At 35.6% G+C, this 17,676-nt stretch overlaps 1 protein-coding gene across 5 annotated transcripts in view; it reads right to left on the bottom strand.

The window, feature by feature from the left end:
* AP3B1 (adaptor related protein complex 3 subunit beta 1) overlaps positions 1 to 17,676 on the bottom strand; it is a 171,790-nt gene that overhangs the window by 69,122 nt on the left and 84,992 nt on the right. For all 5 annotated transcript variants that reach the window (XM_075725902.1, XM_075725903.1, XM_075725906.1 and 2 more), the window contains 3 exons: positions 8,429 to 8,605; positions 2,982 to 3,168; positions 1,894 to 2,024 (listed from right to left, as the gene is read on the bottom strand). In XM_075725902.1, coding sequence (XP_075582017.1) covers positions 1,894 to 2,024; positions 2,982 to 3,168; positions 8,429 to 8,605 — 495 coding nt within the window. The remainder of the gene's footprint in view (positions 1 to 1,893; positions 2,025 to 2,981; positions 3,169 to 8,428; positions 8,606 to 17,676) is intronic.

Genomic DNA, 17,676 nt, shown 5'->3' with positions numbered 1-17,676 from the left:
AGATCCAGCTGAGTTTAGCCTATGTCTAGAACAAAGGGTAAATATGGCTAGTCACCACCTTTATCATACCAAGTTTCAAGAGGAAAACAGATGTGGACCCAGCAGGCCGCAGAAGTTCCAGCACCCACAGAGGAATTATATTTCACTTCCTTTGCAATTCTCCAAATAAAAGTAATTCTTACAACCAAGAGAACACCAGAACGTGGCAATACTTTGGCCAGACTTTTTTTCTTTGCATATCCGCCTATACTACTAGAGAAGCAGAAATAAAACTCAGGCCAGGACAAAAACAAATAGGCAGACAACTATATCAAGAGTGATACAGGTCTGCCTCAGTGACCGCTCTGATCTGGAGTAACACTAACTTTTGAAAGAGCTCTAACAGTGACCTGCAATGGTGTACAGCTCTAGAAACACAGCGGCTTCCTCTTAAACACCAAAAGCTACTAAAGCTTTGTGATGATCCACCCAGCAACTGGTATTTTAAAAAGCCAATATTCTTTTGGATATAAATGACAATTTAATTGTGGATTGCAGCTTCACAACTCAGCTTCACTCACATACAATGTGTAAGCATATGCAGTATTAGAGGAACCACAAAATTAATGACAATGAGACACTCTCCGAAGAAAACACTTGCAAAAAACCATGGGAAATTATTTTCATGCTTGTTTTGAGTTTTAAATAGTTGGAGGGAGATGTTTTCTATTATGTTGCAGATGGATGTTACTCCATTTGATCAATTTCCTGCAATAATTCTTGTTTTTATAGACAAATGAGCCTCCACATATTCTTTCATGCCAACCCTATCATTTACAATCCCCCACTTGAGCTGATTGCCTTCAGATTCTCCCCATAAAAAGTTTTCAGTAGTTTGCACAAAAGTACCTCTTTACCCGAAATGCATATAAGAAGGTAGACAAGTAATATTAAAGTACTAAGAGGAAATGCTTGTTCTACCACATTGCTGTGCACTGGCTTCTGCAAGTCTTACCTATTTTTTACAATTTTCTCTACCAATTCTATGCCTAACATCTTATATGCAAATTAATGCATGTGCAATTTACTGCAAAAGTTGGCTCCTAACAAGGACCACGTGCATTTCTGGGTATACCTGTTACAATGACATACCTCCAGGAGCGCCATCAGCCCACTATATTCCAATACATTTATATTTCTGTTACTGTTCAATAACTTTCATTGATATTTAGTAGGCCCTTGGTACCTGACGCATAAAATCACAACTCTGGTACCAGAATATGACTTTGCGTCAAAGTTTACAACCCAGTAACAAAAAGCTGTTACTAGTAGGACACCAGCCCTGTAATGTCAACAAATGACTAGTGCACTAATAGATGACATTTTCCTGTTATTAACTTCCCTAATTCTCTCAGATGATCTCAAATGTAAACCCTGCTCTCTTCCAAGCTTTACACTTCAAAACATATATAATTTTTCCCCTTGCACCGCCTTTTGCTTATATTACCTACTTTTTCTGTTTAGACTTGGATTTGTACACAAACCTCCACTCACCTTCTTCTTTGGTAGTCCAGCTACACTCATCATTAACAGCAATTAACACACTGCAGCACAGTGAACATAAGAGGTATGAAATCAGAAGTGAGGTGGAGGGGAAAAAAAGACCATTTTATCCACGAACGAAGCAGAAGTGGCCTACAGTTGATCCACTTCTTTCATTGAAAAGAAAAGAGCAAGCATCATGCAGGTTTCCAAATGTTCTGTTTCCAAGCTAAAATAAGCAACACAGAAGTTCACATGCATCAACGTTTTTCAGTACAGCATACAGGTAGTACTTAAATACTTGTATTTTAGACTAATATTCTATATTGATGTGTGCCTTCAGCGAAGTTACTTTTAATGATGCTGACGTACCGACTCAGCTACCTCAACGTTTCGGACGGAGGGGTCAGGCGCCACCTCTGGCCAGTCGGACAGCTCCAGGTAGCCAGTGGCTCGGCTGTTCAGCGTGTGAGACAAGGTGCCAAGCTGGAAATGATCCCGATCTATTAAAAAAGGGGGGGAGGGGTGAAATACACAAACACCATGAGCTCTACCACAAAGAGCAATCTTAATCAGGGCTAAAGGTAATTGCCATTATATTACCTCAAATGTCATGGAATAAATATAAACTAGGAAGCTCTTCATAGGTCAAAAAACTGATTTCAGTCCATAGATTACAATAATCTCCCCCATAATGGTCAATAAAAAAGCTAATCAGTCAGTGTGTTTAGAGGTGTTGCTCTGAAATGTAGCTTCTCTAAAAATTACTTTACTGTGAATATTAAGAATGACAGCACAGTTAAACAATCCATATACATGTCTTGGCACAAACACATCCAGAATTTTAATAGTTTTTCTTCAAAATGGAGCTCCTTTTAGAGCTTCAAAACTGGTACTAAGTAAGTATGAAAATTAAAATTGCAAATCGTCACAATAACAGAATTTTTAATTAAGATAACCTGATAACCTTTTAATTTGAGAAGACAGACAATGGTCCTTACTTGTAAAAAGACAGGGAAAGTGCAAAGGGGAAATTATGACTTTGGAGAAAAATAATAAAAACCTAATCTATTGAGATTCAATTTATTTCAGATTCATAAAACATTTGCAATACTCACATTAACAATCTTCTATTAAAGTCCAGATAAAAGACTAGAGCTATTTTCCTAAACTGCAGAATAGTTTTCCTCAAAAGACACACCTTCTGTTATTTAAATGAAATTTAAAATCCACATGAATAGAAATGGATCAGTTTGTCAGGGTTTATCATCAGAGAAATGCACTGTGTTTGCACCATGCAAACCTCGCTTGCTGAAAAGCAAGTAAACAGAGTGAGTACCCTTGCATATTAATCATTTGTATTTGCTAAGTGACACAATTTGTGGGCATATTTGAAATAGAATAGGCTGCCACATTCCTTTACACAATGAACATTTACCAAATGATTTTGGCATTTATACCTTTAAAAGGAGACTCAAGCAATGGGGCAGGTTTCTGTGCCAGGAATATTTTTTTGGCATATTTGCTTAAAGCTCCACTCTTCTCATTCGGAACAATAAGCTGCCTAATAAATCTTGTACGGTCTCTGATGTCGTAGCTTTGATCATACTTGCCGAGATTTAATACGTACTGGGTAAGCAATTTTGTCTGTGGAAAAAACCAGGACAAGAACAGAATACAAGTTATTTATGATTATTGATAACTCTGGATAAACATATTTAAAGAGGTAATAAAAATGAATGGTTATGTCAAACAAATGTTGTTCCACAGGGAATATGCATTTCTAAAGCTGCAAATGGAATTCTGAAGCCAAAGCACATGTCCTCTTCCGTATTGGGGAGGTGAATGCTGAGTACTGAGAAGCAGCCATGTGCTAGATTATTAAACTGCTGAAGTGGAAAGAAAGGCATCATTAAAAAAATAATCATATATGGCAAACCCGCTGAAGGGTCTACGTGAGGATAATGAATGTGGAAATACAACTAAAAACATGGCACTCAAAACTTAATCGGAAAAATATGCAGGACATCAAAACATCAGAGGGTATTAGGGGGCTGGCAAACTGCTTCTGCTGAGGTGTGTTTTATGAAGAGATACTGTCCCTGGCATAAGCAGTGTCTGCACTCTGACTGCACTCAGTTACTTTATCCTGAATTATGACCCATTAAAGCAGACACATGAATCACTGAACTGGATTACTGCAAATTATTTGCAGTGCATTTAGCTGTTACTTTTTCATAAAAGCAAGCTGCTGATGCCCTCTAAAAACCAGGATAAAAGACTTCTTCCATTTTTTTCTTGAAGCTTAAAGCCTCTAGTAATATCGGTCATTTATTTATTTATGTAAGAGGGCAACTTATATTATCACAGCTTTTTACAGTGTAATAGGACTTCCTAATTTGAGGTCTGAGAATATTAACATGTATTAAATTATTTTAATAATTCGGTTAAATTTTTAAAACTAAAAAAAGAATATAAAAAATCAGGGAGACTTTCCCAGTATCTTAGAAATAATGTTGTGTAACAAGAACAATAGTGCTGAACAGACTTGCATCCATTAGATACATTTGAAAGAAGTATACCATTTTCTTTATATACAAGCAAAGAGGAAAAAGAGCAAAAATAATATACCATCATAAGGGAGTAAATTTTTAGTATTTCAACTCAGAATGGATGAATAACACAGGGTTAAAAATATATTGTCAAGGAGGATTTCTTTTCTTCATACAAAGAAACAACCTTGCATATATATCTTGTTTATCATGATATTATTATAGCAGTAACACAGTTTCAATCATGTGAGTAGAAAAATATGTAAAAAATCCACAAAAAACCAGTCAATTTTGTTATGTGCAATTTGCTAAGAAAAGTTCAGTTTAATAAATTCCACCTTGAGGATGCAAGTTAAAGTTTTTTCTAGAAATGTAAAAATACTTTTTCAGAATATTGGTTAACTCCTGTAAGTGAAATACACAGTAAACAAAAAATGGTTTTAATTTTAACCACATACAATACAATGTATGCAAGCATTTCACGGTACCAAAGATTTGAAGAAATTAGTCATATTACATTAGAATAATAGTAAAACCATAGTTAAAAAGAACGTTTCAGTGGAACACTTTTCATTTATTTTTTCTCTCTGATACCCAACAGTGGTTCTGTGAAAAGATATTTTTTCCCCCAAGGTATTGCCTTAGCTCTGGGAAAGGTAAAACTTTCTCCTATGTATTCACAGCTTACTGGCAGCTATTTCTATGTCAGGGTATAAAATTTTGAACAACTGCATCAGACAGAATACACATAATCTACATTTATGCAGGACTTAAGCGGTTCAATCTAAATGGAATTGGAAGGGAGGGTTCCCAGGTAGCATGAATTAAACTAAATGAGGGATACCTCCTGCAGCCTTGGTCATCACTTCTCTGTAAAACAAAACAAGACTACTTGCTGTCATGGCAGAAAGCTCAGCAGAATGGATCACAAAACACAGTGGTCTTTGCTTGTGAATTGCTACAGGGATGGGAAAAGTTGAGGGCCTTGCTATCATGGTGGGCACTTTTTCAGTGAGTGTTCATGGAATTACATAAAAAGGTGATCCTGAAAGACTGCATTTTCTTTAATAGGATCATTTTCTCCATGATCCTTTCCCTTTTCCTCCTCCCTTTCCTCTCCCCTAATACATCTTTTCCATATTGTCCAATACAGATAAAGACACAACAAATTTATATGGAAGAATGCTCCCTATCTGCAAGAAGTCTCCTTGCAAGCATCATATATAGTATAAATAGTTCTTATGAAAACAGAAAGAAAACACTTGTCTTTTTCCTTGTCTTACGGCGATGCAACCAAACAAGTAGCAAAGCTTTTCTACATGGAGGTAGCTAATAGAAACAATCAATTTTAATTAAAAACAAAAGATAAACTAATGAATACACATCAGTTTTTCCAACAAAGGAATATCCATAAGAAGCTGAAAATTATTTGAGTAAGCACGTTAATTTGGTGAAATATGACAGACTCTGCACACCATAACTGCTTCATAGAACAGTAAGACAAAGTATTCTGATATATGATATAACACATTTATTATCATATGTCAACATCGCCTGTTATCTGGACATGCTCATTATATAGGCATAATATAATTTCTTTTATGCCCACTCTGTTAGAATCTATTACTGGGTTTTGTACATTTTGGTTTGGCTAATATGAAAGGTATACTTTAATTCACCCTTCAGCAACATTTCTAGAATGTTCTAGTGGCAATAGTTCTATTTAAGAATTTAATGCCTATCCTATATTAGCAGAACCTTTTGGTAGATCCCCACTTGAAAAATGTTATAACGCAAGTATCACCAATAGATGAGGCTCTACAATGGGAGAGAAACAGCTACCTATCCACTCTTTGATCCACTCATTAGCTTGCAGTAACTTGATTCTTAAGGTACATAAGATAAGGCTATTGTGCTAAACCACGTTTGACAAATCTATTTACACACTAGGACTAGTTTTTCTGGTGGGACTCCTACTGTGTTACACAACAGAAACCCATCAAAATCTCTTTACTCTTCCTGCTATATACAAGAAACAGCTAACGCAATTAGATGACATTTTCTGCATAACACTTTCTCCTGTATGAACTCCATTTAGACAGCTATCTAGCACATTCATAAGGATTCTTATGTCCCTAAGTAATGAAAAAATGAAGCAAGTTTACCAAACAACGTACACAACTAGAGGAAAGCCTGTTCTTATTACATCTATCCAGATAGGATTGAACCTGAAACTCTTCCTTAAATTATAAACAGCTTTTGAAACTTCATGGGGTGATCACAGGATTTAAAGGATACTGCAAATTCTTGTAAAAAATCCTGAATCTTAAAAACCATTGCTGAGAATGTGCTGCATGAAGTGTTTGAACATATGCCTAAGTAAATTATCAGCAAATAAAGCAATATATTTACAGAAAGGGAAAAAATAACAGTCATATTTCCTCCAGAATTTTGTGCTTTTCTCCAAACAAGACTTAACAGGTAAGTTTTACCTGCCTTCCCCACACCTAGTGAAAAAGCTCTGTTCATCTGTTTGGTTGGTATTGAGTCTCTTTTGGCTATCCTACCACTACTTTTCAATAAAGTGACATTGTATCTTTGAGATTTTCACAACTCCATTGGCTTTGGATGAAACTGATGAAGGATTGAAAAATGTATTACATGGTGGGCTAGGATACAGAGGGACAAAACATGGGGATGAGGGGAGATGGACAGACAGACAACTGAGCAGTCACATGTACAAGGTTTGCCTTCAAGTTTGAAAAATTAGACTGAAAAACGGCTGGACTTTTCAGGAACTGAAGTAATTCCAGAAAGAAATGTTTTAATATTGACTGAATAAAGAAGGGTTACTCCTGGGAATAAGGATGTAAATATAGGAAGAGTGTTGCCAGCTCCTAAAGGCAAAACCATCATATTCTACTTTGGAAGGAGCTTTGAATCAAGCCAAGTCATCAACCTGCTCTTTTAGCATTTTGTATATGAACAGCTTGACCACTTGAGAAGACAATTTATTTTTCCACAACCTAAAACTAAAAGAGGAAAACAACCTTTGATGAAATTCATCATTTAGTAGGCATCTCAGGAGACCTTTTTTTCTGCTTTATCATCATTACTGTATTTGAATAAAGGGTTATGCCACACTTATAATGACGGTTTAAAATGTATTAAGACATGAAACTGGAAAAAGACCATCACAGAAATCATCATCTCCTTGTAGGCAATGGATTTTTGACCAAATATGGTGTGGAAAAATCAGTGTAAAATTACAAAAATTATATGGAAAATTAGTAAATATTAGGTAATGTGCTGAAAGGAGACAGTTTAGATCATCAAACCAACCTTTCCTCAGCTCAGTCAGCATTTTCGTTAAGATGAGCACTCACAGAAAGAAGTCACCTTTTGTTATTGCCCCATTTTAGACTGTATAAGCAAAGGACAAGCATTCTTTCTTATCTGAATGCATGGCAAGACAGTTCATCTCCCACATGCCCTACAGAATAAAGTCTCAGACAAATCAAGTCTGCAGTTGGATATAGCTATGAAGGAATGAGATGACACCACAGCTGCAGAGGTACAAGATCCTGTGCTGTCCAAGCTGTTGTAAGACAAACTGGTCTAGCAGCCCAGGGAAGCGTATACATCTCAGACAATATATTTCCTCCACGTTTGGAAAAAAAAAAATCTTTGATTTTACAAACTTTTACAGTAGTAATTGGAATTCAAGTTCACCTTTTTGTATTATCTGGCATTTTTAGATTAGCTTTACTACAGATGATCAAAACCCACCCTCTCCACAAGGTAACGTGAAATAGTAGGCAACAAGGTAAAATGAAATAGTAAGAAATACAGAAAAAGGGAAAACAGTTACTATATTTAAGATGAGCACTGATGGAAAGACATAAGAAGGCCTTTTGCTGGCATCTCCTTTAAGATATCCCAACAAAAAATGAGTGGCTTCTTCCTCAAATTGACAGTAATCCCTTGAAAATTCTGGTCTTAGATCCAGAAAACAGCAAATCACATCTGGAAAATCTCCTATCTGACATTAGTAATATAACTTACAAACCATTCTTATTTATGTGAATCATAAAATCCACAATTTCCCCAAGAAATAAAGAGGCAAAGAACAGTGATCTCATCACTACCTTCACATTAACAATCCAGCACATACTCAAAGACTCGTGGCTAGATTTAGTCTGTTAGATTTCTTGAAAACTGATGTTCAGCTTTTCTTTGTAGAATATTACGGACTAGTTTTCGTTACTTATATAAAAGAAATCACCACTGATCTATACAGACTGTACAAAACCTACCGTGACTTTAAGTAAGTATGCTTCTGAGTTTAAGCTTACCTGCTTTGAGTTTGTTAAGTAGAGTTTTGCGCCCAAATTTAAGATCTGCAACTTTACAAGGTCATCTTCGTTAGTGAAGCTCTTGGCTGTCTTTCTCAAAACATCAGGTGCAATCTTTGGAACCCGTTCACAGTACTCGCCAATGAGCCAGAGAATGCTGGCTCTGGCTACCGGAACCTGAGAAAACATTACACACTGTAAGTTAACACATTCACAAAGACTACTTGCATACTTGTACGTGTCTGTGTTCAGTAACAAGTTAAACAAAATATTGTTTAAAACCAACTGCCATGCAAGAAATACAGACCCAAATTAAACACTGTTCAATTCAACCACTGTGGTAGACTGAATATTCGTACAAATGTAAGATACAGATCCTGCCCCAAAACCCATGCATTACGAGTTGACAAGACAAACAGAGCAGAAATGGAAACAGAGGCACACAGAAGTGACATGTTCACAGTGCAAGCTGGTGGCAGTTGGGAAGAGAATCCAAGCCTTTGAGGAGTGGTTGGGAATTCGTGCCACCAGGTTACACTAAACACCATGTTGCAAGAAGACTGCTTTTTTGAGACTACATTCATATAGTCATGAATGGTTTCCAACAATACAGCTTCCTCAAATCCTGCCTATTTACTTTAAAAGCCCCAGAATTTCTTTAAGACTATTGCTATCTTTCCTTCATTTTTATTGAAAATTTTATTACAGTAAAGATTCATATTTTTGCAAATGTACAAGGCCAGCTTAACACAGAATTCTGGAGAGACAGGAGTTCAAAATTAGGGCTCTTCATTTCTGAATAGGATCTAACCCCTTAACTGAAAATACTCTGACCAGAAACTTCACACAGGTCTCCCTGTTTTGGAGCTACTTGACTGTTTCACTGAAATAACTGGCAGTAGCAGTTTTTAGATGAACTCCCAGCATGTGGCGCTGACTTCAAAAGCACAGGACTGTCACAGACGGAGGGGAAGCAAAATGAAAAAGCACAGAAGGAAACAGAAGCTCATGCTCCACGCAGAGTTTGGCTAGAAGTAGTTAGGAGTTAAATGAAATAATATACACACACGCTTCTCAAAGGTGAGCTACCCTATATTACCTGGCGGTCAAATTAGAAATTGCGTCTGTGTTACATACCTCCCTGAAAACATTGTTCTCCTTCCTTGAGAGGAAGAAAGAAAAGCATGCAATGAGAAAATTCTTCTAGGCAGAAGCACGTCTTGCACCGTGTCTACAGACCGTGGTGCTCTCACGTTCTGTACAGACTTGTGCTGAACAGATGTTGATATATTAGGGAAAAAACATAACTGTTCTATCCTGTCAAATGACTGACTGTAGTTTAGAAAAAAGGAAAGCTTCCAACTGTAACTGCAATTTCAGCTAATTTTGCTGCTTCTTCTAAAACCGTAAAAAACATTTGTACTAACACTTTCCATTACTCCCTACTCCATACAGTGATCTTTTTTAATATGCTTACACTTAAGCCAGCGTAAGTTCTGCCTTAGGCAGGATTCACAGGAGAAACAAGCTTTAGAAATTCAGCACTGTGGTTCTCAAAGCACTAATTCTTAGCATATTTTATATATGTTTTAATTACTTTTCCAGCTCTGTCAGTTATTCATATATGAATATCTATTTCTCAGAGTTACAACGGGAACCAACTATTAAGTATCCTACCCTGTATGCACAGAAAATTTGAAAGTACTGCTTTCCAGTTGCATTCATAAATGGTAACAAATACAAGTAAACTACCAAGGTTCAGGATACCAATTCCCAAACTATGGTCCACAGTCCCTAATAAATGGCCCACTAAGTCATACTGAAGAAATAGTAATTATCTTCACAAGAAATTTTAATCATTAAACATGTTCTACTGCTCCAAAAAGTTTGCAAACAGCTTTGAATAAAGTCAACCTGACAATATCTGCCTCTATACTTCAGATTGTTGCAAATACACATGCCAACAAAAATACAAACAGACATGTCACGGCAAAAAGAGAGGACTGCCTCTGCTGAAAGAGAAAGCAACCAGATCATGGAAAGGCAGAATATAGGAGTACAACAACAACAACACAAAATCTCCTCAAGAGATAAATGCTAATTCTAAACATGGAAAAGGTATTTAAGGTAGAGGTAACATAATGTATCGAGAGTGGTATTAACACAGTGATTTAACATACATAAATATACATACATACTGACTGAGATGCAGACAAATTTTTTTTGCAAATTGACAAAAAATTTAAGTGGTCTTGGAACTTACAGTGTGAGAGAGGTGAACAAGCTACTGAACAACTGCTGAATATAAAAACTTTAAGTGCAGTCAGAATATGTTCGCCTGCGAAACAGTAAGACTGATGCCATTACTGTACACTGATTTCAGAAGGGAAAGAGGTTATTTCTAATGTTCCAAAGGTTACACTGCATTAAGACCTCACTCCCCATCTGTTATTTTAAATTGGGTTAAAGAATATTAATTGAGTGGTACTTTAAATTTTCTACTATTGGAGGAGTTCAAGTTGCCTGCTGTGCAGATAGATACCTCTAAATAAGAATATATACGCAACTGCAGTTATGCTAGATTTATTTTTCTAAAATATTTCATTACAGACTTGTTAAAATATTAGAATTCTACAAGAGATCACTAAGAATCACAGTTTGGACAGCAGCCTATTAGAAACATGTCTTTTCCTATTATTGTCTTTTCATAAAGCAAAAAATAGCTCACAGAGCAGACCAATTTCAGTAATAGTATTAATTATGAAACACAAGCATCGGTATTGTACTTTTCCTAGTCAAACCCAGGACTACACTTTAAAACCACAATAAAATATATTTAAATATATTTAAGCAGTGTGCATTTAAGTGCAGTGTTTTACTCTTTAAAGTTAATTCCATTTTACAAACTGGGAAAAATTATAGTAATAAACTAGTTTTATAATGTAAAATAAATAGACTAAACAAAGCCTAATTTGAAAAATAGCAACAACGGAAGACAGATGAAATTTCTTGTGAGATTCTGCCTTTCAACCAGGTGGTTAGCTTACTATGTAAATACCGTACATACTAAACACAACTTTGTGCAACAAGAACCAGTATCAGTTAGAGACTTTTTGAATCAAACCCTGAGTGGAAGCCATTTTAATGAAAAGTGTATGTCGAACTGATGAACCCAATGTTTCTGTGTCACTGGATTCATTTGGAGTCAAAATCACACGATATTTTCAGACTTGTTCTTCCCTGTTTAAGTCTTCCAGTCCTCAACCATGTAATATGAAGTGCATGATCCTGCAGCCATTGTTTCCAGGCCATTCAAAACAGCAAACAAGAAATGAACCCACTTCTAGACCTTCATTGCCTTTTCCAGTATAGCTTAAGTAGGGACCTTGAATTGACAAAAATGCAGGAAATAATACTTTCATTATTCAGCCCTGCTCTGCATTATCCTCAAAGGCAAACAGGATTGTAAATTACTTTGCCTGATGTTTTATTCCATATGCCCTGAGCAAGTGGTTAAGTGCACTTTTTAAGCCTTAGTACCAGAAGGCAGTTTCTACTGCCATTTTAACCCATTACCTGTCTGGAGGAAAATAAATAAATGGTTAAAAACCAAAAAATAAAAACCAGCCAGACTCTCTCCCCTCAAAGCAAGACTCTGGTTACTTACAGTAGTTAGAGAAAGACATTATAAAGATTTTACAGATCACTCCAAGCAGCACAATTCAAAAACTATTATAGTTCAGCTTTAACCTTGCTACACAACATACTAGGCTAAAGTACAACTTAAAATTGCCAATTCTGGTTTTCCAGATTTGTCACAAAATGAGGAGATAGTAGGATTATAAATGAGGTCTAATTCTCTGCATCCAGAAGAAAATTTGCATAGCTAGCAACTGTTAAAATTTTACTTGGAACCAGAAATGGAAAGAGGGATGAAGCTGATTTGAAATGTCAGACTCGCAGCAAGAAGAAAAGGTACACAGGAAAGAACAGTAGTAAAAGACAAGTGCTAGGTTTTTGTTTTCAAACAATAGACCTTCAAGGACTCTGCCATTATTTGAACCTTGACACACAAAATTCCTTTAAAAAAGGGTCTCCACTGATGACTGCCACCTCTTATATAGTTATATACAGGTTTTGTTTAAATTGTGTTTTATTCAAGCTATTTGTTTCAAGTTCAGTATACAGTATCCCTGGACACAATGTCCCTAAGACCACATATTCCCCTCAAATTCTAAAACATTACATAGATCTTAGAGCAAGTAAAAAAATGATAAAATTATGATAATTGTTCATTAAGGCATTACTTACATAAAGGTTTAAAAATACATTATTAAAGTGTATCCTAAGAAAAAGAATGTGGCTGGAGTCTGAAGCTTGCAGAACTGAAATACATATCAACATATGAATGTCATACCTTGTGACACCTTCCCAGAGTTGGGGGAAAGAAGAATTTAATTAAAGCAAGCAAATTGCTTTTGCTGTGAAGCCACATCAGAAACATAGCAATAAGCAGTATTTATGTAGAAATACTGCAGAGGAACTTAAGTTTGTTATTGTTGGATGTATGGACACAGCAGTGTCAAAATCTCCCAGTCACCTACTCTAGTAACAATCCCAGCCCAAAGCAGGAATTACTAATTCTTAATTGCTTCCATAAGTGACATGTTTTTCCCCACATATTAAGCTCTTCAAAGTTAAATGCACCTATCTTATTTTTCCTCTAAATTTGCAACACCTTACCCTGTCTTTATCCCATCAAGAAGTGCTCCTCCTCATCTCTAGATTAGAAAACACTTCAGACTTCTCCCACATTCTCTCTTACATTCCAGAAGGAACTAGGAATAAGTCTGTAGTAAAAAACCCAAGGATATCAGAATCCACCAGCTATCAAAAGAAAAAAAACCTTGCCCTAGTAGTACTGTAAGAGAAAGTCTGGAGGAAAATCACACCAGAACTACAAGATTCCCATCACCCAGAAAGCAATCACTACTGGGTACAATGTACTATCAGAAATTATTTTTCTAAACAGAAAAAGGCAGAAACTAATTTGGAGACTACCGCAGCTTGTTTACATGAGGAAACACACAAATGTATAACACCGTCCAGACGTTCTTATTCAGACCTAATTCTTTGTAGGTTGATTTACATTCATTCATTGCTAAAATGGATTAAGATAAATCACAAGAGGCATACTTCGCATGCAAACAAAAGTGTCTCATGTTAATCCAGTTTAATTGATGCAGTCTAACCAACCTACTTTAAAACTTAATTCAGATTAAATCTGCAAGTATTTGCACTTAAACAAATTCTGGACCACAAGTGTTTTGAAGGAAAGATTTTCTAAATGAGTAGACTATATGACTAAATGACACATATTTGATAAGAGAATATTCTAAAAGCTTTTGAAAAAGCCCCTCAACAACATCTTTGAAAATGTCATCCTTTACAGGGTGGAAAGGCACTCGGTTGAATAAAAAAGGACTAGATAATAAAAAAGACATAAACCCAGTTACAATGGAAGGCAATCATCAGATGTCCCACAGGCACCTATAGGGGAAAATGTGCTGTTCAACGGATTTGCAAGTAACCTAGAAGAGGGCTATCTAGTGAGAACACAGTCTGCTGACAGAAAATTATTCAAGGCAATCTAAACTAAATCAGAGCCTGAACAGTTAAGTTGACTTATTAGTGATACTTAAAAGTTGGGCAGAAGTGATGCAGCTGGCCTTGAAGCATTAATAACAGGACTTAAAAAAAAATTCTACACATACTGATGGACCCCAAAATATTTCTAGGGAAAAATTTCTTGGAATCATGAATATTTTCAGAGAATTGTGGAATTGTTAAGTTAATGTTCTGCAGAAGTCAAAAGGCAGACAACCTCAGGAAAGTGAGATAAAAAATACAAAACAAGTAATACGATTATGTCACTTATAAAACTTCTCCTTCATACTCTGACTACCATGTGCACTTCTGGTCACCCCACTTCAAAAACCACACTAGTATCAGGAAAGACAAAGAAAAGAGGGAAAGGCTGATCAGTGATATGGAATACAAGGAAAGATTAGAATTTTTAGATTAGTGTGATGATGTGGATAGCAAACCCAATCTTCCAGTCAGCGGCTCAGAAGGCACATTGGAGGTGCATCCCAATGAAATTGCTCTTATCTTTAAGCTCTCTCCCTAAAGAACCAGCTTTTGGTGCTGCTGAAGATGAGGCTACTTTATTAAGAGGACTTTTGGACTCAGTCAGCGTCACCCTTCTTTAAATGGTCCTTTCCCACATGCATATTTTTTAAACTCCTGTCACTCTAAGAATTATACACACAAAACTAATTAAGCCTACCTCAGAGTGAACACCTAGCACAAACTAGCACTGCTTAGATCTCTGGCCCGCATCTTACTAAGTCATTAAATTGTAAAGCATGATGATGGTATTAACACATTAATAGCCAAATGGAAACATTGTTATGATTTTAAAAACTGGAAGTTTAAAGAAATCTAATTATTCTCTTGCTTACTATCTTCAGAACACCATCAGACATGCATTTCTCAGTTACAAGTTTTGAAGCGTGTGGAGGAAAGTACCCGGAATACAGCTAGATCAAGCTATACTATGCATAGGTCTAAGTACTTGACAAATATCACACACAAAATAGATCTCATAAATCTTTGCCTGGGCACACCTGAGATAAAAGTTTAAGGTACAAATGATAACATACAAAAGCAAAGGAAGAAAAATAAGCACCCTTTTCAGATATGTAAGAAACAATTAAAGGGCAAACCGAAATGGACCTAGTCCTAAGCCTTACTGTAAATGAGAGTCAATGGTCTACAAAAGCTCAGTAGTTTTTTTATATTTTTTATAGTGGGTCAGATATGTTTAGCTTACTATCCATCCTATCACTTTCTAAATGGCTCCTGTAGATGAATAAGATGAAGACAAGAATGAAGACAAGATAAAGATAAGAATGAGTAAATTTCAGATTACAACACCCAAAAGAAACATTGCTACGAAAGATTTTTAGGCACTTCATAATTGACAATCACAATCTCAGGGTAACACAAGTGAAATTTAAAACAACATGAATGAAAAATTCAGGCATCAACCCAAAAATGTATTCCATCCAGTTTACATCGATTTCATTTATTTTAGTGGCTAAGTGTTCACCATTTACCTAAACTAAATGACAGAACAATCAAAAAGTTTATTTTTACCGTAAGTGCTTTTCTATTTAGTTGTATTTAATTCTGTTCATGCTTTCGGTTGTGTTTTACATAGTATTAAATTAATTTCAATTCCAAGAAACACCAAAGAATTTCTTTGCCCACACTCCCCCCACCCTCCACTTACTTTCAAGTTCATTCAAGACCATAGCTGACCATATCAAGACTGCTTCTGCTATGTCCAAATGCAAGAGTCCTTTAAAGACAGTGGTATGCTCTTGCATAGAGTAATAGGGTAGGTCCCTTAAGTTTCAATCACAATTTAAAAATGAGCCCAGAAATACTTTCCCTGACAGAAAAGGTCAGGGGGGGAAAAAAAAAAACCCAACTGTGTAAAATAAGCGTGTACAAAAGTGTGTCTGTACATATGTATATTGTATGTCAATGTAACAGGGGTCAGGAATCCTTGCTTTGTGTCTCTATGTCTTACAGCAGACAAAACCCAAGGCAACTGTGTTATGTGAACTCACAACCACTCTTGTCATAGTAAGAACAATGTTTAAAATACACATGCAGATTTCAGGAATTCCAGTAATCCTTTATTAAATGTTGAAATTTCAAACTCAGATCCTCAGGAATTATATAATCCAAATACCACCTTACTAAATGTGTAAAAATACGCTTATCCTTTTCAGAAGTGTCTGAAGGGGCTGGGGGGTTTGACTAGATGACCTTTAAAGGTCCCTTCCAACCCAAACCATTTTGCGATTCTGTGAAGGAATACATCCATTTTCAAATGTAATAGGTGCAAGCTATTTCAGGATAATGATATGGCATTCAAATTAGAAATATGAACTTCCTCCAAATTTACTCTTTAATCCAAAATCCTAAACATACTGAGGAAGATAAATACATGGAAGTTATTATTAAAAAGACAGGGATAAATATGAAACAAGATGTACAACAATCATCCTAGAGAGCCTACAGCATCACTATCACTGCTTCCTTCTTGAATAAGAAGCATGATTCAGATTCATATTTTGACTTTTAGTTTATTCCTATGACTGCTCTGTTCCACAGACTGTTCTCCTACTTACCACTTTCTGATATTCTGTACAATCTCATTAGTGGAAAACATAAGTACATCAAAATAGTTCAAGTACTGCATGTCTTTTTTTTTTTTTAATCTTATTCAACTTAAAAAAGGACTTTCTTTTCTAGAAAACATTCCCTATATTTAAAACTTGAAATATTTACTCAGCGGTATTAATTATATAAAATATCTACAAAACTCTTTTAAGTGTTAAACAGAATATTTAGAAAACAACTATTTTCTCTTGTAAAGTATGTGGAAATAAGATAACAAACTCATTTGGCAAAGTACCAGAAGATGTGTATAATAAGATTATACACAATTCATGAGATTGTAATTATCAATCAGAATACTGCGCAAACTTTCTGAAAACACAAGTGATTATTATAAAATAGGTAATACTTATTTGATATGTAATTAGCAGCAGTGTATTATACCCTCTTTTGATTCTGGATATGAGCAATCCAGTAGAATTACATTTTCTTTACATCAGTCATGAAGTTTGATCATCAGCTCTTAGTGGCCAAAGGTTTATCTGATAATCTGCTCAGTAAGCATGAACTGAGAAGACCACATTTCCTTTTTCTTTTAGTATTCCAAACTTTGCCTAATTCAACTATGGCAAATAGACGATTCACTGATTTAGAAACTATTTACTGCCCCATCATCAATAAACGCGTAATTATATGAACCTGAACAGTTCTATTTATAGCATCTACAGAAAAATGATTATTGACAGATCAAAATCTGTCACCTTTGGGGTATGATGCAATAGGTAGCTAATGGTCTTCAGCCTTGCACTATAATTTAGGATAGATCACTAAATGTTTTCTCAACAACTAGGACTGTGAGGAGAATCTGGGAAGTAAATATTGATATAATTAAACATCAATTTAATCTAAGGATAGATAATAGGCAATAATGCAAATTTTACTGTTAAATGCCACAGAATCTTAAATACCCAGAAGATAAAAATGCAACCTCA

This window comes from Pelecanus crispus, chromosome Z, assembly GCF_030463565.1.
Source record: "Pelecanus crispus isolate bPelCri1 chromosome Z, bPelCri1.pri, whole genome shotgun sequence".
NCBI classification, from domain to species: domain Eukaryota; kingdom Metazoa; phylum Chordata; class Aves; order Pelecaniformes; family Pelecanidae; genus Pelecanus; species Pelecanus crispus.
This window is presented reverse-complemented; position numbering and strand designations above follow the sequence as displayed.